Source organism: Tasmannia lanceolata, unplaced genomic scaffold (genome assembly GCF_043159265.1).
Source record: "Tasmannia lanceolata isolate RefF3 unplaced genomic scaffold, GAP_Taslan_0.1 ptg000018l, whole genome shotgun sequence".
Classification (NCBI taxonomy): Eukaryota; Viridiplantae; Streptophyta; class Magnoliopsida; order Canellales; family Winteraceae; genus Tasmannia; species Tasmannia lanceolata.
Genome location: NW_027518695.1, coordinates 15666442 through 15690175, shown reverse-complemented (window position 1 = coordinate 15690175; position 23734 = coordinate 15666442). Strand labels below are relative to the sequence as shown.

Here is a 23734-nt window from a genome sequence, read left to right as displayed (position 1 = left end):
GATGGGCCACAGCCTAAATTGGTTGTGTCCCAAAAATCATTTCCATAGGTTGATCCTAACCCTCCGATCTATAGAGGGTTAGGACCAACCCTCTAACATTCTGATCAGAGGGTTAGGATAAACCTATGGAAATGCTTTTTGGGGCACAACCTATTTAGGCTGTAGCCCATCTAATGGACGGTTTGGATCATCCTATGGTGCGGGCCATACCGTACTTTTAATAAAGTGAGGAGTGTCCTCATCAAAATACGGTAGTGCGGATAACATTTCCCAAAAACATCTTAAAAAATACGGCAAAAATCCGGGTGACATGCGGGTGACCCGGCCCGTACGGGCCCGGCGTGGGAACCAGATTTTCTACCCCGGAACCACTAGGGAACCAAATTTTATATCTTGGAACCACTAGGGAACCACATTTTATACCCCGAAACCACTAGAGAACCACATTTTCTACCCTGGAACCACTAGAGAACCACATTTTATACGCCGGAACCACTAGGGAACCACATTTTATACCTCGGAACTACTACGGAACCACATTTTATACCCCAGAATCATTACAGAACCACATTTTCTACCTCGGAACCACTATGGAACCACATTTTATACCTCGGAACCATTAGGGAACCACATTTTATACCCTCGAACCACTACCGAACCACATTTTATGCCTCGGAACCACTAGGGAACCACATTTTCTACTCCAAGACCACTAGGGAACCACATTTTCTACCCCGGAACCACTAGGGAACCACATTTTATACCTCGGAACCACTACGGAACCACATTCTATACTCCGGAACCACTACGGAACCACATTGTATACCCCGGAACCACTACGGAACCACATTTTATACCGCAGAACCACTAGGGAACCACATTTTATACCCCGGAACTACTAGGGAACCACATTTTCTACCCCGGAACCACTACGGAACCACATTTTATACCTCGGAACCACTAGGGAACCACATTTTATACCCCGGAACCATTAGGGAACCACATTTTATACCCCGGAACCATTATGAGGGGTATATTTGTCCTAAAAGCCATCTTCTCTCACCTGACAACACATTTTTTATAATTTTCAAATCACTACACTTTATTCACAATTTAGACAAAACTTTGCATTTTTTTAATAATTTTCCCAATAAAATACTTTTAAAATATCCAACATGTGGTGCCAGTTCTCTCCTGCAAAAGTGCACTGCGAAATGGCTTTCTGCAAAATTGCCAAGCAAATCCCTAAGGGCCCGTTTGGATACCTCATATTCTGTATTTGGATTTGGAATTGAGTTTTGAATACAAAATGAATAGATCCGCCAGCTCATGTTGAGGGAGACATAGAAGAAAGGGGGTACTTCCTACTGGAGGGGAGAGGTTGAGGAGCAAAGAGGGTGAAGGAAACTGTCAGATCTGTGGATTTCCAATTACTTATTTCCACAACATATTTGGAAATCTGACTTTTTTTCACTGTCAGTCTCTCGTTGATTTAGAAATCAAAGGATTTGATCCGGATCCAAATCACAACGCAAAATGGGCTGCAAATATGAGAAATCCAAATCAAAATCTTCTCGGCATCCAACTGGGCCCTAATTTTATTTGCAAATAAGACCAATTAGGCTTGTTGTTTGTTTTCTTGTGAACGTGTTACGATAGAGAACCACAGTTTTTTACATCTCCATTTTGTTAGGAGACGGATATTCACACGAAGATGTTTTTATAATGAGGCGAACTCACCTTGTTTTACATTATTTAAAAGCTGTCAAAAGCTCTCAAATAATGCTTTAAGTAGAGAGCCTGAGAATAAAACGAAGTGTTAAATAGCAAATATAAATAAAGGCTATTGATATTTGCACTACCTTGTTTTGATAATTAAAAAAAAATGCATTTTATCAAGCTTCTGTTCAATGGCTTAGGATTGCTTGATCACTCCCCCCTTAACTGCTAGTTTTGAAGGGTGGATTCTACCCGGGTTCCAACATAAATAACAGACTAAAGGTTGTGTGAGTTGGGTGTCTCGTTGAACGAATAAAAGAATAATGATAATGATTTGGTAACCAAGTTGGGGACCGAGAGTGGAACCGAACAAATTGCCTCTTCACACGTCAGCAATTTTGATTTTTTCTTCTTCGATGTTTTCCTTAAAATGGCAAAACTATCCCTCCCATGCCATGTGGCGTGTATGGATTTGTTTGGTTGCACTCTCGCTCTAATCTTGTTTGAAATCATGAGATGACCCACAAAATAGTGTTTTCCCAACGATAAGTTGAAACTTGAATCTAAGAGCAAGTTTACGAAACAAGCCCATAGGAGCGAGTTGCTTGAACTGTTGGGAAGACAAAAGTTCTTCTTTTGGTTATTTTGGTTCCTCGGATTTCGTGCGGGATTATTTTGGTTCCTGGGATTTTTCTTCCAGCTTTGGGTTTCGTGCGGGGTTATTTTGGTTTGTGGGATTCTTTTTTGCCCACTATATAACTAGCAACCAAACGTGGGTTTCCTGCGGAAATTCCACCAAAGTCCCAAGAACCAAAAAAATTCTGGCATCCATACGGAGCAGAGAACACCTATCGGTGATCAAGTGGCATTCTGATCCCATGCCGAATTGAGATCTCATGCGTAAAATCAAGGCCTAGAAAAATCAATGGTTTAATTTTCTATCGGCAAAAAAGGGGATGGCAACAATTCGAGTTGAGAGCTGCTAGGAAAACAGGAATCCGTTTCGGGAAAAAAAGGGCATCAACTAATGGAGCCACGTCCACTAAAAGACAAAAGAAGGGGGTTCAAGTCACCAGAAAAGCAATAAATACAGTAATACACCTCTAAAAAGGTCAAATCAACAGTCATGTCCATCCCCTTTCTTATTTTCAGCACGGAATCCTGTTTTCAAAGTGTTTTCCATTCGAGTTTAATACAATATTGGTTCAAAAAGATGTAGTAAAAACACTGAAACACAAGAAAATGAGTTTAAAATTTTGTCACTGACTCATTTACAAAATATGGTGGGGTTAAAATTGGAAAGTTGGCAAAAAAAAAAAAAAAAAAAAAAACATGTTTAAACCATTTAAAACACGTTTTAAACGTTTAAAATGTTTGCCTTAAAAAAAACGGAGTTCTTTTCATTGTAAGTGTTAAACAGAGTATTAAACAGCACACCAATAAAACATGTTTTTTTTTTCTTCAAGAAAACACAGTTTAAAACGGAGTTTTGCTAACTACGGGTGAAACCCTTAACAAGGCTTACTGAATCAAGGGGCTAGGATCATATGCTCAATGAAGGAGGCAACAACAAAGGACTAAACTTGTGCTCACAAGTGAGACCAACGAACTAGATCAGTTTCACATTTCACATGGCACACACCCAAAAAGTGGTTGTTAGGAAAGAAAGGAGATTTCTTTAGGGAAATAGAGATGAAATCCTACGTTGTGACACATGGGAAAGAAGACAAGAAACTCCATGAAATGCAAAAAAAAAAACATTGTGGGGACAATGAGTGAAACTTGTTCACGTGAATTCCAATATGTTCACGTGAATTCCCCACGAAAACCTAGTGGGGGGCACACACCAAAAACTAGTTCACGTGAATTCCCCACGAAATGAAAAAATCCCGTTTTAGAAGTCATTTCCTTCCCAATATATGTTCACGTGAATTCCAATATCCCACCTTCTCAGTGGGGGTAATGAGTGAGTTAAATTTCACCCATACAGCAAGTTTGAAATTTCTAGGACCCACCTTAGAGATATAGAGAGATATAAATGTGGGTCCATTGGAATGTCTCATGTGGTACATAGACAATTCTTTCCTTTAACACTATTTACCTGAAAGCGTAGGTGTGTGGTCAAGTGATGTGACCTAGGCTAGGCGGATTGGAAAAAATGGGCATCTGGTTGTAAAAAATTCAAGTGAAGATCGGTGTCATTATCAAAATGAAGAGAGATTATTAGTGTTAAATCATTAAAACAAGGGAGCAAATGTGGGTTTCTTTATCAACATAATGGAGCTAATGTGGGTGTTGAGTTTTTGGAGTTTTTTTCCTTGAAAAATGTACTTCCGCTCTGAAGGAGCAGATAGTGCACTGACTGAAATTCTGATAGGAAAAAGCATGTGACAAATGTAGTTTGCGTCCATTAATCGGTTATTATCATAATATAACTGCAGGATTCATACAAATTAAAATCCTTACATTTTTTTACAAATTACAAATTGATGATGCGCTTGATTTTGTTATAGAAAGAGTTCAAAGATTTCTACCTAAACAAGTAGTTTACAGAAGATGGCACAAACGAGGCCTGGAGCAGAACTGCCTCCCGTTAGCTTTCACCACAGCCACTGCCCCAGCTGTCAAACCAGCCCAAAGTATCGAAGAAACGAAATGGTGAACATGGCGTCCCACTGTAGAGAGAGAGAAAAAAACAGAATCACTTGCTCTGCAGTTATTTATAGGAAAATGTTAAGAGAAGTGTGAAATAAGGAGTGATGATACCTTGGTTAAGTGTGAATGTCGTCAGTGTAAGGCCACCTACTACTAAAGCAGATGCTACAGGAAGATACTGCGAAATTTTTCATCAGTTCCATGTGAGATGGGCACATATAAGAGGAAATGATGCCATAAATCAATTGCCAATGGGAGCCAATGAACAATAATGATGGAAGAAAACAAACAATCTAATAGTTTAAACAGAATTATAAAGGTGAAGTAACCATCCATAACTTGAAAATGCAATTGAATGGTCACAAATGACTTCATTGATATTCAGCAGAGGGCAGATCTTGATATTACTTACCGAAAATGATTCGAACCCATTAAGCTCGAATGGTGAAGGATTACTTCGGCTGACAGTATACTGACCACTGATGAGATCCATTGCATCCTGAAATTAAGTGTTTTCAGAGCTATGTCACAAATATCATTCTCTGGAATTTCTCGGCAAGGGAAAATCACAGGATATATTAAATTTGTTTTATTTCTTCGGGTTTATATCGGGGAAAAACGATAAATAAAATTTGTTTAAAAAAATATATAAATATATATATAAATTAAGATAAAATAAAAAATAAAAAAATACAGTGATATTATCATGGTAAATGAAAATATCGCGCTATTTTTTAAATTCTTGGGATTATTTCGGGATTTTGTCCTTTTATCAAAATGTCACGATAAAATCGCTATATTTTGAAAATCTCGGAGATATTTTGGGCATAGCTTCAGAGAGGCATAACAATTGGGTAATTCCATCAAATTTAATCTTTCCATAGGAATGCCGAAGTAACAGAATGCATGAGTTACTAAACTATGAAGGCATTTGGATAGCAGAATCATGGGAAATGGAGAAAATAGAACATAGAAAATTATAAATGCAGCATGCCTGTCGAATGCCATCGTGAAAATTATTCAAATAATATCGTGAAAGAGCACTCATCCCATCCTTGATCAGTCCAGACACAGTCTGCCTTCCAAATCTGCAGTATTGAGGAGCTAGAATATTTAGTGGAAGAAATAAACTAGCGTTCGGGCTGAAAATTAAATTTATACATGACTTCAAAAGCACAGAAAAAATGTTCAGAAGGTACCTGACAAGGTCTCCTTTCAGGGCATGTGTACCAGAATATTCCAGGCTTATCTCGTCACCGTGCTCCACCCACACTACCAGAACAGCAAACATTTTATCATGTGATCTATGAGATTTTAAGTACCCGGGCATGCAAAAATTTCAAATAGGATGGGAAACCACTTACATATTTTGAACTTTTCATAAATATCAGCATACATGGATATGCATTCGGTTGAAGAAAGCAACCCTACCCTATGCAGCTGGAAGTTCAACACTTTCCGAGCCAGATAACTCTGTGTAAGCATTAAGATGTGTACGACTTTAAGATTGATATGCATGCAACCTGCTAAATCAGGAATATGCTACTTACTAATATACTCCACCCTAAGATACAAAATAGTTTGATCAACCAATAATTAGTCAACATAAATAAGTTTCAAACTCAGTAGCTCACTTATGGAATGGATTTGGAACAAATAAGAGCATTGGACAAAAACACCAAGAGCACCAACAATTATACACATGGAATTTTGTTACTTTTGTTTTCAGATGGAAGGTTCTTGTGGAAGCATAAAGGCAATTCAGAAAGGAAGAGGTTTGGGAAATGATTTGAAATGAAATCCCTCACCTAGATTACAATGTCATCCACATATACCATCTTCTTCCTCTCCTTCTTCATCTCCTACCTTATCCATTTTAACAAACTCAAAACGAACTTTTTCAATCCAAACTGATTTAAGCCTCCATATGACATGACCTAAAAATAGAAAATAACCTAGAACAACCTTAATTATAAAAAAAACCACGCCAATCGTAAATGACCATACTAACATTTAACAAAATAAATATAAATCAAACACATTTGTAATCCTACACGGACCCCAAGCATCATAATAGATTAAAGAAACCAAATAGTTTTATGTTCTAGAATAGAAGGAAAATTCACCCCACAAACTTCACACCTTGAGTATGACAAGGATGACAATGAAGGAACTATGAATTTCAGCTTGAAGTGCAATACTTGAGATGCCCTCAGTAAAGTATTATAGAACTATAAACTCACAACCTCCACCAATCTTCGTCTTCTTCTTTAGATCTTGAAATAAACAACTTGATGGACCAAACATTACATAACAATAAAGAGAATGAGTGAGTTTACTAACAGACATAAGATTCAAGGGAAATTTTGGAGAAAGGAATACAAAATGATGTTAGAACCAGGATGTACAGTACCAACCCTGAAAACTCTAGATGTGGTACCATCTAATAGGGAAGCAAAACCAGATGAAGAAGACATTTAACAATGAGAACACAGCTATGTCACCAATAATATGGTTTGAGGCTCCTAAGTCAAAGCCCTAGGGAGCCAATGATAGAAGAAAATAACGCAATAAGAATAATATTGGCATAAGTGGCATTCAAAGTCAAAAAAAAACTTAAGAGGTCTGTTAATTTTTCATCAATTGTTGATAATTTATTTGTTTTTTTGAAAGATAATTGTTGATAATTTATTTCTGGGAGTTTTTGTATTACCATTGGAAAGAGATTACTGAGACGAGTTCAAGATACGTAATTGGCTCATGTCAGCTTGCAATGTAAATCCAAACAAGTGTCAAATGTGTAATTGGTTAGGAGTTAGGACACAATGAGTATACTTCCGTGCCTCCTGTACACGAGTCCCAATGAAACATGACCACAATAGTTTCCTCTTCTCCCACTACCATGACTACCAACACCACAGCCTCTAAAAAAATAAGTATAGATCTATAACTGGCAATAACTAGGTCCATTTTTTATAAAAGAACTCTACCCATCCATTATCAGCAGGAAGCCTGGGTACGGCATTTAGAAGGAGAATCTAGTCACATTTTCAATTAGATTCTCCAATCTCGAGTCCTACATTTATTATGGATAAAAAATTATATATACTGTGACCTATTAAAAGTCATGCAGGGGCTCTCTAATAAAAGTTCAGTAAGAATGCATTCTGAATTGAAGTAGTTTATTTTTCATTTGCTCTTAATTATGCTTGCAGTTTCATCTGGCTCCTAGTTGAGAAATAACAAATATCTTGATAATAACGAACCTTTTATCACATTCTAGGGTTTTACAACCTTCCCATGCTATATACCGCTGTAGTAACATGGGATCGCTTTCACATGCACCAGGAAGGAAATCCAAAACAGCCTCTTAAAGGAAAAAGGAACTAAGAATAAAAGGTTCAGCAGTACATCGCCATAGATCATTTCAACAAACCTGGGTAACATTCGTACGATCCAGGCAATCAATGCAATTAACTCTAGTAATTCCTTTCTGCTCCAAGAGTATTTGCCCTTCTGAGTTTATTAGAAAATATCTGCTCAGCTGGAACAATAATGAATTAAAAACAGGATTACTTGTAACCAGTATACCTTGAAATTGTAAAACATCTTGAAGAAGTCTTATGTAGGAACTGTCATGAAAATCATTCTTCACACAACTTGACTACCTTTGCTTTTCAACATCATCAGAAATTTGATCAAAGAGAAGTTGTAAGTTATCAAAGTTTGCATTGCCACAACATTGATGGAAGTCAAAAGAGACATATCTGCAACCCAGTCATATAAAGATCAATTTAGAACTGAACTAAGCTGCTCAAAGCAATGAATCGAATGAGATAATTAAAATAAATGAAAATGAAAAGGTCAAAATGCAACACTATTATGCTAGTCACCTACAATAGGTGCTAAACCTGCTATGTTCGTAACCAACTTGAGTGATAACATGTAGATATATCATGTACGAAGAAATAGAACACTTGGAAACTATTAAAAAAAGAACACTTTGAATTGAGTAGAAAAGGCAATCGAAACTTCATTGCATGGTTTTAGATTTCCACTGAAACCGACATGAAACGACCAATATGTTTCTATTTTCATTCACACTGAAATGCATGCCGAAATCGAAACACATATCAAAATCAAAATCGTAAGTGTATTAGTGGTATACTATATCAATATGAGGTATTTCTCAAGTTCCCATAAAAGTCTAGGGGTTTAATTAATTCAACAATTAGGGAATTTATGGAAAGAGCCCTGAGCCCTGAGCCCTAGTTCTTCAAGGGCACATTTCTCCATGTAACCTAATTCAGGATTGAATTAGTGTGTGCATGAACTTTGTAAATCTTTGGTGGCTTAGGGAAGCATGGGCTAAATCCCAGTAGGGCTGGACAAAGCTAAATTTTGGCACTAGTAAGGTTTTTATGGAGATTTTCTAGGAAGTATAGCTTTGGTGAAGCGGAAATGGACTATTCTGGTTCAGTTATTCAAGCATATGTTGGTATTGTGGAGGATGTCGTTAAAATGGAAACAAAAGAGACACAGTTTAGCTTAAAGTTCCTTACTTGGTTCAACCTTATGAAAGTTTGGACTAAAGACAATTCTTCTCTAATAACCAAATGGTTGATGGAGTCCCTTGTCTTGGAGAACATTACAACTTTTCCAAGAAATAGATGATATGTTTGTGGCCTTTGAACTTCATTGGTCAATATTTGTTGGGAAGTTCAGTGGTAGATCAATTAGCAGACTTTGGTGCTAACTGTATCAATATTGTTTGTGCTATTGTATGCATGATATTTAGTTTCATTTCTTCGAGTGCCTATGCTTTAGGCCTCCAATTCTGGTTGTATAGTATCTTTTGTTCTTCAATAAAATCTTCTATTTCAGGTATAGTGAACGATGGCTTTTCCATAGAAATGTTCCAAGGCATGAACGAATATCATAATACATTTATTTTTAGAAACATTAGCTAGATATACAATGAAAATTTGTTCACAACAAATTTCATATGCATGAAAAGAGAATTACACATAAACTACATTGAGGTCAAATTCCCTCCTGCGAGAAGAGGTTTTATTAAATTGGTGTGGATGTACACTTCCGGTTCTAAATTGCCTACCCAGAATGAAGGCACTCTGCCTTTGCGAGATCACTTTGCCCAGCAGTTTCTTCATCATATCAGCTATGACAATAGCAAGTAATTTGTACAAACAACCCACCAGACTGATAGGTTGGAAATCAGCGGGATGATCAGCCTTGTCTTTGCTGGGAATAGGTGCAATAAAGGATGCCCGCATACACTTACCTAAAACAAAGACCATCAATCCCCTCTAATGGAACATTTTCTTCATCAATTATAAATAGAAAGAGAGGTTTCTCCAATGTCATGTAAAATTCTGATATAAAGATAACTGTTTGTTCCTTTGGAATAATTAATTTTATACAATAATGTGAGTAGTAGAATAATAAATTTCAATTACTACACGGAATTCAACCCATAAGAACAAAGAAAGTTATAGGGTAGGTTGCTTGAAAAACCCAAATGACACAAGTAGCCTGCAAATGCAAATAAATTGAGGCAGTCTTTGCAGAAGCATAACTTATGTTGAAGTTATCTATTAAAAAAATTGCTCACTTGAAAATGCATATTTAAGTAGTCCTAATCATATTACACTAACTTGGAGTCAACAACCATTCCAAAACCAATGCATGGAACAATAAATTGAAAATGGTTAGGAGAGTCAAACTGTTCAATATATGCACAAAAAATATGAATAAGACCGTAAATATGGAACCCACCTAAGACTTGGAAGCTTTTGCATTTCAGCAGCAAATGCCATACTTAGCTGACCTTCATCACCGTGCTGCAATTACAATAAAAAAAATGACTAAGATAAAGAAAATACAAGGTAACAATGTGTATGGAATATCCAGAAGTCATAATTGAATGATACTAGTCATAAGAACTGCTCACTCATATGTAGCTATGCAACACACAAATATCCAATGACCTAAACAAAAATATCCAACGACATTATGTAAAGAAGAGGGCTTTCAGTAAAATCCTTGTGCCGAAGTCACCAATAGGAGTCAATCAATAAAAAGATCTGTCCACTTATAGCAGAAAATGCATGGCTGACATGATGATTGGAAGGATGCGAAAGGCGGAATGGGTCCACTCCAACAATAACCACATGTGCAAATCAAAGATAACATGACAACAATAGGAAAACCAACTAAATTTCCTGTTTCTACGCTTATAATGAAGATTCTTTATTCTTTGCATGATCATCGAAACTGTGACCTCCTGACCTTCATGTAAGATACTAGAACTCGTCATCATTAGGGTATAAGTGAACTCAATCACATAAATTTTAATTATTTTCTTTTATACAATATGAGAGTGAAAATCAATGCAATTGAAATCTATAAACATGCCAGGCTATAAAGAATGTTTAACAATAGTAGCAACAGACAGTGATCATACATACAAAGGAAGAAAATTTACACGAAATTACATAATAACCAAATCACTACAAGAACATGAAATGGGTGTTCTGATTATAAGGTTATGCGTAATTGGGTATAGAACAAGAATATATATGATAGGCTATTCTTTGCATCATTCATTTAGATCTGCAAATTTCAATGGACCTAAAAGAAATAAAGGAGGCAATCTCATTTTACAGTTTTGAAAGCAAACAGAACAAATATTTTCTGGCATTTTCTTTGCTTAGACAATTGTTTTAAAGATTTAGAGATGAAATCATTGCTTACATAACCAAAGATTATATGGAAGCAAATCCGGCATTCTGTGCAAAATTTTCGAATAATTAATAAGACACCTAACCAACGATTGGTCCTAAAATTCAATACTTTTAATTGGTCATAAAATTGAATACTATCGGCAACAATCAAAATCCAAACTTTCATGAAAGATAATGCATATGGAATGAAACATAGTCTTAGATTTGTGCATATGGATGGAATGAGAAAAAAGTCTTAAGAGTTCATATGGATGGAATGAAAGAAAGTTTTAGGGAGGCGAGCAAGAAGCAATGATAAAAGAAACAAGTCACATTTCAAGATTAATGATAGCCGTTAATATGTAGTAATTTACTTAGTTCACCCAAAATTGAAGCCACAGATAATTCCTTTCAGAAAGAACAACAGCTTATACTCATTCAGAGGAACTGTGAAATTTAAGACCAGGTTCCATCCACAAGAAAAAGTCAAGCCAGAGCAAAATGATAAAGAACATGTGAATATAAAACATACTGATCGATCCAGAACGAAAAATGTAAAGCAAAATGTGAAGATAAACACCTTACTTTATCAGTTAAGTCAACCGCTATGGTCTCTCCATATCTCTGTGTAAGATCATAAAAATGGCGTTCCACAACTTTTGGCTACAACCAAACGATTAGATGTACATATAATGAATGTTCTCCACTACAAAATCAACTAATATATGTCAAAGCAATTTACGTACTGTTTCTTCATGATCAATTATTTTAAGTTGGGGTTTATAACTTAAGTCCACAATTTGCTCCCAAAGAAGTGGAATTGAACCTCGAATCTGAAAAGGAAATAGAAACGAGCATAATTTATGTATGAAAAAAAAATTAAATCTTCCCAAGTGTTAATTTACATGCTAGAATTTACTTAGTTTAATTCCAAAAAAAATAAAAATACAGATGAATTTCAGAAGCCACTCGAGTTAGTGACATTATACCTTACCATTTTTCAAAAGATCAATTAATCAACATACATAAAAAAGGTATGAAACAGAAGATGAAAATTTGATTTTAGCATTTGATATTTCAGAAGAATCTCCCTAAAACAGATCCTACATTGCCTATCTCTTTTAAGGATGCATGTAAATGAACACATTTCAGATACAAAATTATCATTCAAAGCCTCACTTTAATTCTTAAAATAAAATTTAAGTTCATGGATTGGGAAAACAAGACTATAGAATCAATTTCATTCTTGCTCATCCTGATTATAAGCAAACACATGAAGATGTATCAAACAAACAAAATAGATATAAGCTTCTCATCCATCTTGTAAGAACGATAATTTTAACTAGGTGGGAAAATTGACAACATAGAAGGTAGGTAAGACTTGTCCAATTAGATCCTTAGAAGCCAGGTGATGGAGGACAGATATGGAAGGATCATTATGCATGCAGCTATGATACCAAATTATGTAGGACTGATCTATGGAAGAGACAACAGGGTTGAAAAGGATTGGTGAAAATTAGGGTTTTGGATCCTAAACTATGTGATTCGATTGGGAAAATATTTTTACTAGGCTTAAGATAAACTTAGAAGGGTGCAGATGTATGCGGGGAATGTGCAGCATAGTTTCAAAACTCCCCCGCATCATCTTGGTCTCCCCTGTGTCGACTCCATTTGCTTTAAGATCCTCAAATAAATCCTGCTGCAGACTTGGCATCATTCCTGACAAAAGAAACTGAATGTTAATTCAGTTCTGTTCTCAGCCGACACTGTGAACTATCATATCAATTCAGTTAGATCTGATCTAAATTGAAAGTGCTACTGTTTCGGCCAGTCCTAACTTGATCTGCTTGCCATTCAAAATGACTGCAATAAAAGTACCTTTAATTCAGTTCTTTTGGTGCAAAGGAGTGGTGTAAAGGTTCTGCCCATACAGTATAAGTTACTGAACCGGTTCATGACTTGACGGTCATGTGTGAGCACTTCCTAAGCTAAATTTAAGTTTTGGCGCTGAATTCCAGTGAAACTCTTCCTTGGCCCATGAGTCTACCAAAATCAGTTTCTGGTGAAAATCTGAATTAGTTTTAGTACAAAGTTGACCTCCATCCACTCCTCTATGCTGAAAATTAAAATTTGATACATTTTTTGAACGGTAATAAAACTGTGATACATATTGCAACAAATCCGGCCTTCAATGAGCATACAAAGCATGTCGAGGTGGACTGTCACCATATACAACAACGTTGTTCGAGAGGCTGTATCATTTTACCATATGTTTCCTCAGCAATCAACTTGCATATATCTTTGATTGGAAATTTGATGCTTCATGACCCAGTACAACAATTTGAGGGAGAGTGTGAAACATAGATGACTTGTATACACCTTTATTGGGTGTATATATAAGACATGGAAATATCATTGTAAGAAGGGTATACACAACATCAAGTGTATATAATTAGAGAGGAGTTTCTTTAATACCCCATAGCTACTGTACTATCCTAAAGGAGCATTCATGTAATTGGTTCAAGGAAGTATTATAAGTAGGAGGAGGGACAGATTAAGGAGATTAATTGCATGTGATGTTTTTATTAAGCATGGATGGTTTGTCATGTGATTAAAGGAGATTAATTACATCCAGATGCCGCTTTCTGTTTGAAACGGGCCATCAAAAGAGTCCCAACAACTGAGTAATCAAATGAGGGTAGACAAAACTTCAAAAAAACGTAAGCAATATGGTATGCAAAGGGGAAGATATATTATCAACAAATGGAACAAAAAATGGAATGACTGATTTAAACAAGACATTGTCCGTTTAAAATAAAATTTGAATTTTCAGTAGTGTGCTAATATGTTAAAGTGTGCGAGTATAGTTTTAATACGCTTGAAATTCTGTAGAACTACCTGCAAAAATGAAAATATAAAGCCTTCAAACTCCAAGAGTTGCTCGGTTTCAATAAAATTAGCAGTGGCTCCTTCAAGATTAGCTCCTCTTCTCCACATTCTTGTTCCTGAAATTCCACCATATTATAAATGCCCGAATCAACCATATCGAAGCTGCTCCTACATAACCATCAAAATTAGTGCATCCAACATACCTAGGCGCCGCATACACCTCCTTGAGATCAAGGTAATCTTGGCAGGTGAATTTTTAAGTGTGAATTGAACAGTCTGAAAGCCTGAGCCTAGGTTAAGTCAAAACACTAAAAAATGTTCAATATGTTCGAGCTCACCTGTTTTTAATGTATAGGGAAATGCTACCTGCAGTCCTTTGGTTGGATAATGCCACTCCTCGCTTTATTAAAAACTTCTGTGATTCGCTGTCGATAGCTTTTTGGGAATTGTAACAGCTTTTACAAAATATAAAATAGAGTGCCATTATCAAAACAAGGGCGTACCGATATCATTTCCCTATATATATATTCTCATAAGAATGAATCAGTGATGTCAATCTTCGAAAGTTTTCTGGAAAAGCATAACTAATGACAAGCTTTAGGATACTTCCCTGTATCAAAGGAATGACGAATGCATCAAGCTGCAATTACCACAAATACAGCATTAGAAAATACAATGGTTCAACTGACCTGATCTCTAACATCCAAATTCTCCCACGGATCATAACATAATAAATTGAAGAATCAACATCTACCTTACACTCAATAAGTTCTTCCATTAAACTTTTGTTCCAAACAAAGCGAGGGTCAGCCTGAGAGGGAATAAAACTAAAACTTGATGAATTTTATGCAAAAAAATATCGAAGACGTGGAACATTATATTTAAGAATAGAAAACATGCTCTCAAAGACACAGGAGTAATTTTGAAGAATAAGACAGTGAACAAGTAGAAAACTCTTCAACTACCAATATGCAATCAATATGTAAATATCTAGTAATACATGGCCTACATAGAAGATAGCTAGAGAGGTGGAAACAGTAACAAGGTAAATGGATTTAAAGGCCAATAATTTCAAGCATGATAGTTGTTCCCACTTTTGAAGTACCAAGTAGAAACTTATCCGTAAAACAGAAGTGTTAGCAAGATATCTTGCAACCTAAGCATCACTTTGGAATTCCAATTTCTATTTCAACCATGTGAAGACAATCAATGTTCTTCTACTTGATGCTTTAAAGGAAAGCCATATTGTAGCAATATGTATGGCACAATACTTTCCATCAACCAATTTTCTGCATTGGTGCATTTAAACTTTCTTATGCTTGGTTCATTACATAAAAACCGTAGCTTTGCTTTTTTCATTGTTAAGATGATAAAAGAAGCCCCATAAGACAGGATTCTTTTGTGAAGTTTTAGAAGAGAGAAAAGAGACTAAGAAAAGTCATGAGTCTTGCCCACAATTGGGAAAGCTCTTTTATTAAAGCCCTTATATCATCTCTATGAGAAATACCATGTATACCCTTGATGAAAGGAAAAAAGGTACAGACCTTGCCTTGACAAACCTGAGATCAACTTCATAAGATCATCTCTTCCTTTCAACAGTCATTTGTTCTGGAGTGCAGGCGTCGGATAAAGAACAAGTGATTGTATGACTGATAGACACGGTGAACACTTTTAGCTGCTTAACGCAACTCAATCCATACGTGAAGATCTTCTTTACCTTGAAGCTTTCTCCCGCCCATGACCAACAGAAGTACTTTCGATTGCGCCATAAATAAGTCATTCACTTTTCCCTTCTAGTTGGATCGACCTTTATGCCCATCCCTTCGCCATTAGCCCCGCAATAGTTCACTCAGCAAATAAATGAATTGTTTATTAATGAGGCGCACCAACGATGACACTCTTTTGCAATAGTCATTTGCATCATACCCTTCTAAAGATATACGAGTGCCGGTTTACATCCATTCCATCTAATACCTTTACCCATCCCCCGGAATTTCAACACGTCAATGTTGGAGTGACTAAACTTCCGCTCAGTAGGACAGTCTTCCATCATAGCACAACCCTTTTTACTTTGGGAGGACTTGAAATGAAAAAAATAATGTTGTTATCACCCCCTCCCCTCCCCCTCCCCCTCCCCTCTAAACGGTGTATGGGATTAAAGGGGCGGGTCAAGCACGTCTCCTCTCTCCGAGGCTGCTTTATTCATTTGCTCAAGTCATCTCCGATCAATCCCTTGAAAGACGGGGTTATTATCGTATATGTAGTATGGCGAAAACAGGCTTTCCATCTCCATAACTGCACTGAACTCGGAAAAGGCTATCTTATCTTTTCAATCTGACTTAGACACTGCAAACCATTTTCCCTTCCCCATTTATATCATTGGAACTGGAGCAGTAGATAAATTTGCATAGGGTCTTGGGAGCAAATGCGGCATTAGAAAACTGAATGAAGTAAACCTTAATGACTCAATCGTTGATATGACGAGATTAGTTTCATCGAATCCCGTGGGAGACGCAAGACATAGCTGTGAGAAAGAACAAGCCTACCTATTTGCTTTCTCAGAAGTATAGATTGAAGCAACTGAGAGCACGCTGACTTCTCTCTCCGGGGATATTTACACTCCCATATTTACATTCAAATATGAGAGTGTAAACACACACACATATGTAAGCAAATGCAACATTTCATCGGGAATATAAGTATATGGAAGTAGATATTGCTTCATTTTGGAAAGGATTACATAATAAAAGTAAGAACTTGAAAAGTTCACAATGCTCGTCAAGTAGTTGATGCCTTTAGAAAGCTATCATTGAAGGATCCACAAAATTGACATGCATGAGCAGTCAAACAAAGAAATCCATTCGCAGATTCAAGTGGTCAAGTTCAATTCCATAATTTCTTGCATGTATTTTTATGCATCAACATCACAAGCATTGGTCCTGTGTATTGGGAATATTAATAAGAATTAGAATTATATAATATTTCCTTAAGCAATGAGAACTGCTTGAGGCATTCAAGTTTTATGGAGTTGCACCGAACTGTTAAAGTAACATTCTATTTTACAGAGAATAGTATAATTCTACAATACAACAAACCTGCTTCCAAAGTGGTTTGCTGGTCCTCCCTTCAGTTAACTTGCATGTTCTCTGTAAGCTGCAAGACATTCAGAATACAACTTATACTACTTGCCAGAGTTTATTAAAGATACTAGTAAGTATAGAATACAACTTATACTACTTTAAAGTTTCGTGGATTCAGAGGTCTGTACTGTAGGATTCTTGGATTTTTGTCTCTATTAAAGATTTGATCCTCAGGAAGATTCTATTTCAGTCTACTGAAGAGATGTGGCCACGGCAGCCATAGGGGAACCTCCTACTGGAGGGGAGGTTCGACAGAACTCAGAAAAAAAAATGAGATCGAGGAAAGAAATCGTATTTTGCAGTATTATCCAACAAGCTTTTCCTTCCTCCAGTGCAAATCGATGTCAAATATCCGTCAAAAACTTCCTTGGGCGAACCAACTATCTATTTCAGTGAGGAAGATATTGAGAAAGCAGTTCAACCATTCAAGCTATCGATCCTGGTGATGCTGGGTAAGTGGCACAGGGATGCTCTGATAGCTGCATCAAAGTGGTATCAGAGCAATCTCACAGGGTTTCTTAGCCTTGTGGATCCTAGGAGTGGGTTATTTGCAGGGTAGTGCTTTCAGCTCAATTGATTGTTAGTGTGGTTTTACTTGCTTGCATTGGCTTTAGCGTGCGGCTTGATTGTTTACTATCATCCAAGGTACTAGAAGGCCTTAGGTATTGCAAGGCCATGGGGATCCAAGGAGTTTGAATTGAATTGAATAGCCAAGTGTTGATCAATATCATCCAAGGTAAGACCAGTATCCCTAGTTGATTCTTTACTATTGGCAGGAAATTGATAATTTAATAAGGAAAATGAATACTACCATTTGCCACCAGTACAGAGAAGACAACCAACTGCTGACATGTCAAAAAATTATGCATCTATTATTATGGATAATCATAGTATCAGCTCCCTAGGAGAGCTAGAGAAGCGGCTCGTAGCCTCGTACTTATTTAAGGAATTGCTAGCTTTAGAGCGATATTATAACTGTGGTGTTTTCTTTGGGTTTGGAGGTAAAGCGGGATGTCCCCCTCTTATATATTTTTTCTTTTATTTATAAAATTTACGGTGCTGACCCAGGTTCCAAGATAAATTCCGTAAAAAAGTAGACACTCAAATGCTGGCCCACATCGTCAAGATAATAAAATGACTTACTTCAATGTAAGATCTGATTCATAAGAGTAATACAACCCTGGCGTTGATTCCACAGTTCTCAAAAGACTCATGAAGTAAGCCTCGTCTCTCTTCTACAAAAAATCATTGCCCATTTTATGTTACTCAACATAATTACAAGAGTTCCAAGAATTCCTATCAAGAAAGATAAAGATTTCAGTACCAAGAAAAGGGATAAACAACTCATACTTCTTGAGATGCTGAAAGCCTTAAAGCAGTGTTGCAAGACAGGAATTTCATAGATGTTACTCGGAAAACAGGGAAACCAAGATAACTGCCAACTTCCTTGCGGGAAGTTATTACAAGTATGTAAGTACCTGGATCAAAATAAGAAGATCAGACTTAAAAAATCAAGATAACAAAAGTGGTTAGGTGAAACACGTTTGATATTACACCATTTCCTCGTCATCTGTCTAAAGACTAGCTTATGCATATGAAGTCCAGAATAAAACTGCAAGCATAGTAAACTTAACCATGCAAGTACACATATAATATATCCCCAACATACCTAACCATTTTTTCATGTTTTCTGCTAAGCACATAATAGCTAATTTTCACTCTCAGAAGTTCGCAAACGCGGGAATACTTACAGAAATGATGGCTACACAGATACATTGAAAAAAATTGTTGCAACTCCAAAGAACCAAGAATGAAATTAATAATATTTTTTTCTTTTAAAATGGAATGACATTGATAATCATTTACCAATTAAAAACTCCAAAAGAGTGTGACCTAGGATATCTCAAGAGAGCAATAAGTTCATCACCATATTTAACTAATAAACATTATATCTAAAAGGAATATCAAAGATGGATTAGTCATTCAAGAGTCCACAAACAGCCTTAATCTAAACATTTGTGTTTTGCAACCTTCTACCAATTAAAACTCCGGCACGATAAAAATTGCAGAGCATCATTTTTCCTTTTGGATCCATGATAGTTTTTTTAATTTGTTAGTAAATCATGTCTAGATGTTGTCAACAACCATCCCAAAAATTTGATGGAGACACCAAAAATTTACCTGCAAGTAATCTAATTGTTCCAACAATTCCAAAAATTGTAGAAACTTTGATAGGAGTTCCAAAACAATCATCACCTGCATAGAATGACAAATGTAACAAATTAGTACATTTTCCATTATAGTAGATCAATAAAAAGAATCTATAAGACATTGAAGTTAACCCACTAAAATTTTTTGATTTTATTTTGGATGCTTTTAGTGGCAAGGACCAAGTTTTATAGCAATGGAAGGTAAGTAAAAGTTTTGGCCAATCGGTTTACTTGTAGAAAGGTATTTGAGTTTCTAGGGAGTTGATAAGTAACACAAGCAAAGTTTGTGAATAATCGCACTAGTTAGCAAAGATAAATTGGGAGAAGATGGTCGATTAAGACCCAAAAGTAGGCCTCAAGGAGATCAGAACCTTATCCTATTGTCAATAGTGGGCCCTACAGGGATCCATTCATCACTTATATTGGCAGATTGGATCGTTATGATTTAAGAGAATTTTTAGTGGTTTTTATTAACTTTTACATTAGATTTAAGTAGGTTTCGATGTACACTACAATGAAAAACATGGATACTATTTTAGGCTGTATTTATTTCAATCCGGGGGGATAAATGTGGTCCTATACCAGTGGTTAGGATTAAAGTAATCCATTATTTCTTCGATTTTCTTCGATATGAGGACGAATCATGCTGCTCTAATACCAACTTGATAGAACACCATTCTATCAAAACAGAAAATAAAGAAGAAGATGATAGACAAAGAAAAGATAATAGAGAAAGAGGAAAATGGTGAGTTAATTCGAGGAATCAAGCCTCCAATGAGATAGTTCGAGGAAACTCAACCTCCAATGCGCAAACTACACTAAATGTGATTATTCCTTCCTGAATAGCCATACGACATCTCCGTTATATAGAAATTGGGGAATGTAAATTAGGAAACATAAATTTCGAAAATAGGAAAAGGAAATTAAGGAAAGCTACTAGAATATGGAAATACAATAAATAAGGAAAGACAATCTAAATAAGGAAAATCGGTTCTAACATTCTTCCGCCCTTAATTTCAATCTTGTCGTCAAGGTTGATTAGTAATAAACTCTAAATGTTTATATTGCACTGGGAAGATATCATGCTCCTTTTGCACTAGCTTTTTCATACAATGATTGCTGATCATAGTCACACTTCTTCCATCCTTATCCCTCATCATCGTCGTCAGGATCACTCGCTAGCTCGATCATCAACAATCGTTTTTGTCCTCAACGATGACCCTTATGCCATTTCTCATCATAGTGCCAACATAGCCCCTTTGTCATTCGGTCCTTGAGTTCCTCTTCCTTCAATCGCTTCACATGCATGTTACGACCCGTGGATTCAATGGGACCTTCTTGAAGCAAACCCCCTCAGCGGGCCGAGTAGTAGAGCCTTCATACGCACGTCAACTATCTTCATTGAGTCTTTCCTCCTGCACCAGCGTATGAGAGATAGCTGTTGTCATCGTGCAAGGATGATACACTTGACTTCTCGTTTAATATCTGGACGAAGTCTAGGTACAAACATCCCAACCAATTGGAGGCGGTGCCTTCGCAGGTGGTGTCGTGGCAGGCGGTGTCGTGGCCTGAGAGGGCGCCGGACTCGCCATTTCTACGGTCTTTCTTTTTTGGCCCTGATGGACCGTCCCAAAGGCCCCCTTCCTCATTTTATCAACTAAAGACTGCTGCTACATCTCTGAAAGATAGACAAAAACGAAACCAGTCAGAAGCAGGGAAAAAGAGGAAAGATAAGTTTTAAACGAGACTAGCCACGTACGCGCCCGGATCGCCGTACTAAGGCCCAACCCGACGAGAATCTCTTCCCCTTGGAAGTCCGAACAGTCGGTGGGTCCCTCGCGGTCCAGCAAGTCTCGAAGCAAAGCAAGCGTCCTCGCATCTTCACCCTCGAGAAGCGGCTTGCGACTCATCGCAGCTGTGTCCGGGGTGCCCCATTTCAAAGGAACCGGCCAGGGCTCGCTGGACTCCCTGTCCTCCACATAAAAGAACCGGTTCCTCCACAAGTGTATCGAGGAGGGAATGCCAGTGATCATTTTCACCTCTGGGCGCTGGCTAATGTAAATCCAACCCCCGCCCTTGTGCCTCTTCACCATGAGTTAGGCGCTACTTGAGCCGGAGCCAGCCCGTAGTATTCAAGCACAATTTCAAATTTCTACATGAATTTTTCTTATTTTTATTTTTATTACCATATATTTTATTGTTTTCTTTATTAATATCTATTCCACGCATGTTTCCTACACATTTCACATGTGTTATCTACGAGTGTTGCATAAGTTTATCACATGTCTCACACATGATTTACAAAAGTTTCTCATATGTTCCCATGTGTTTAGGAAATACTTATCCATTTTTTTTTTATCATGTTTCGGAAACGTTTCGGAAACAAGGGAAACGAGTTTTAGGGGGGCCCACATGAAACGCATTTTAGGGGAAACAGGTTTCCCACCCACCCAAGGAGTTTCTGGCAACTATGATAAAAATCAATCCTAGTTGCTTAATCTACCCTTTTTTTGAAATGGAAGTTGCTTAATCTACCCTACCTTCCTAATCCACGGTACAAGTAATCCAATGAACAGATGTTAGAAGATCTGATATATTCTAAATCCAAACTAATTTATTCCACTATAGTGGGAACCATCTAGGCACGTAACACAATCAAACACATCAGACAGTGGCAAAGGGCAAGAGTCATGTCTGAGTATGAAATTTATTACCTACTAGGCGTAAATCAACACAGAATTCACCATGCAAGCCAATTAAAGGTGTAAAACCCCAGTCTAAAAATTCCGAAATAGAGAACCCTCCAAGTCGAGAGGTCTCGAATAATCATTTATACTTATAACAGAACAGATTGTATCCAGAAAAAGCAAAAAAAAAAATAGTACTCAGAATCTAAAATCAAAGAAAGAAATATAAGATTTGGGTTGAAAACTAACCGATTTGGGGGTTGAGAATCCCATCAGAACGACCGATAGAGAAATCCTGATGATGAGATTCGGAATCCATAGATCTTATGACGAATTTGTCAGGGAATTCCTCCAATTGCATCTGGTTGCAGAGCTTGAATCCCACAGAAGGGCTTTTTTTATTCTCCTCCATTTTTTCAGATTCTCTCTCTCTCTCTACAAATGAGCTTAAAATCTCACATCTAAAGATAATTTTGCTTCAGCAAATCAGAAAATTAAAGGGGAGTTTTAGAACCAGTCTTTGCTTCAAAAACTGGTTTTGAGGAATCGACTTCACGCAACGTAAAATTACAAAATGTCCTATATTTAATGGATTATGCACCAATCATGTTGTAGTTATTAGCCAGATGGCCCACAATGAGTATATAATAATGTTTACTTCACCCACTCTCATCTATTAATTAAGGCACTTCCACCTAGTTTAGTCAGTCACTCCGTGTATTCGTACATTTTTTTATCATTTTTTCTTTTCTTTTAGGAGGTAGTCTAAATCAAGACGTTCAGTTAGCTCCATGGAATGTCATTTTTACCTCTCAACGAATAGCATCGCAACACATCGCCATTACACCGAATCACGAGATAGAGAATGTTCACCTATAAATAGGAGCCCTCTTCTCCCAACTCAGGTATCACATCTTTCCCCCATCGCTAAGCTCTCATTCTGTTGATCTCTTTACTGACTTGAGTGTCGGAGGGTTCTTCCGGAGTTAGAATTTAACTCCGGGTGGTCCCTAACCTATTGTCTATGGGTGCAGGTTCCCTCACGGTATCTGTACCAGACTTCGGATAGGGTCATCATCAGATTGGCGCCCACCATGGGGCTCGATAGAGTCTCTCCGAATAAAGAGAGCTTAGCATCATACCAATGAACACCTGATCAACCACCAGAGATAAACCCTAAGTTTAGCACCTCCCACTGGCGCTAACCGCATTGGAGGAGAAGCGCCACGCCTCCCCTCTCCTGCTGAACCAAGGCCAAGGAGAGGAGCGGGTAGATTGCCTACACAACCAGATGGAGCATTTGACCACCCCGGTCCACACATTGGCCACCATATCGAAGCGAGGTGTAGCAGAGCGAGAGCACCGTGCACCTCGAGACGACCCTCGTGTGCCAATGGCCCAAAGCCATGGCCCTCAAGTGCTTCCTCAGACCGGACAGGACCATCCCGTCCCTACTCCCCTGGTGCCGGAGCAAGGCCATTAGCCAAACCCGTTGCCCCGACCCACAGCCATCCCGCACAACCGCCTAGTGTTGCTAGTGGGAATTGGGACAATGATGATCTTTGCACAGATATGCAGGAACTCCGCAAAATGGTTATTAAGGCCTTAAAAGGAAAGAAAGATGGCGGTGACTTGGATTCGGATGACGACGGACCTTTCTTCACCAAGGTTACGGAATCCACCGTCCCTTG

At 37.4% G+C, this 23734-nt stretch overlaps 1 protein-coding gene across 1 annotated transcript; it reads right to left on the bottom strand.

The window, feature by feature from the left end:
• Positions 1-4107: 4107 nt before the first annotated feature.
• On the bottom strand, positions 4108-22629 carry SAC8 (SAC domain-containing protein 8). Its single transcript, XM_077358576.1, has 20 exons — positions 22293-22629; positions 19328-19402; positions 18497-18624; positions 18290-18381; positions 17102-17159; positions 14761-14817; positions 14613-14646; positions 14210-14290; positions 14016-14122; positions 11864-11950; positions 11703-11780; positions 10171-10235; positions 8043-8141; positions 7811-7910; positions 5739-5847; positions 5574-5646; positions 5369-5462; positions 4787-4873; positions 4486-4552; positions 4108-4394 (listed from the first exon to the last, which is right to left on the bottom strand). The coding sequence occupies exons 1-20, from the start codon at positions 22453-22455 to the stop codon at positions 4267-4269; spliced, it is 1782 nt and encodes a 593-aa protein (XP_077214691.1). The 5' UTR covers positions 22456-22629; the 3' UTR covers positions 4108-4266.
• Positions 22630-23734: the final 1105 nt, after the last annotated feature.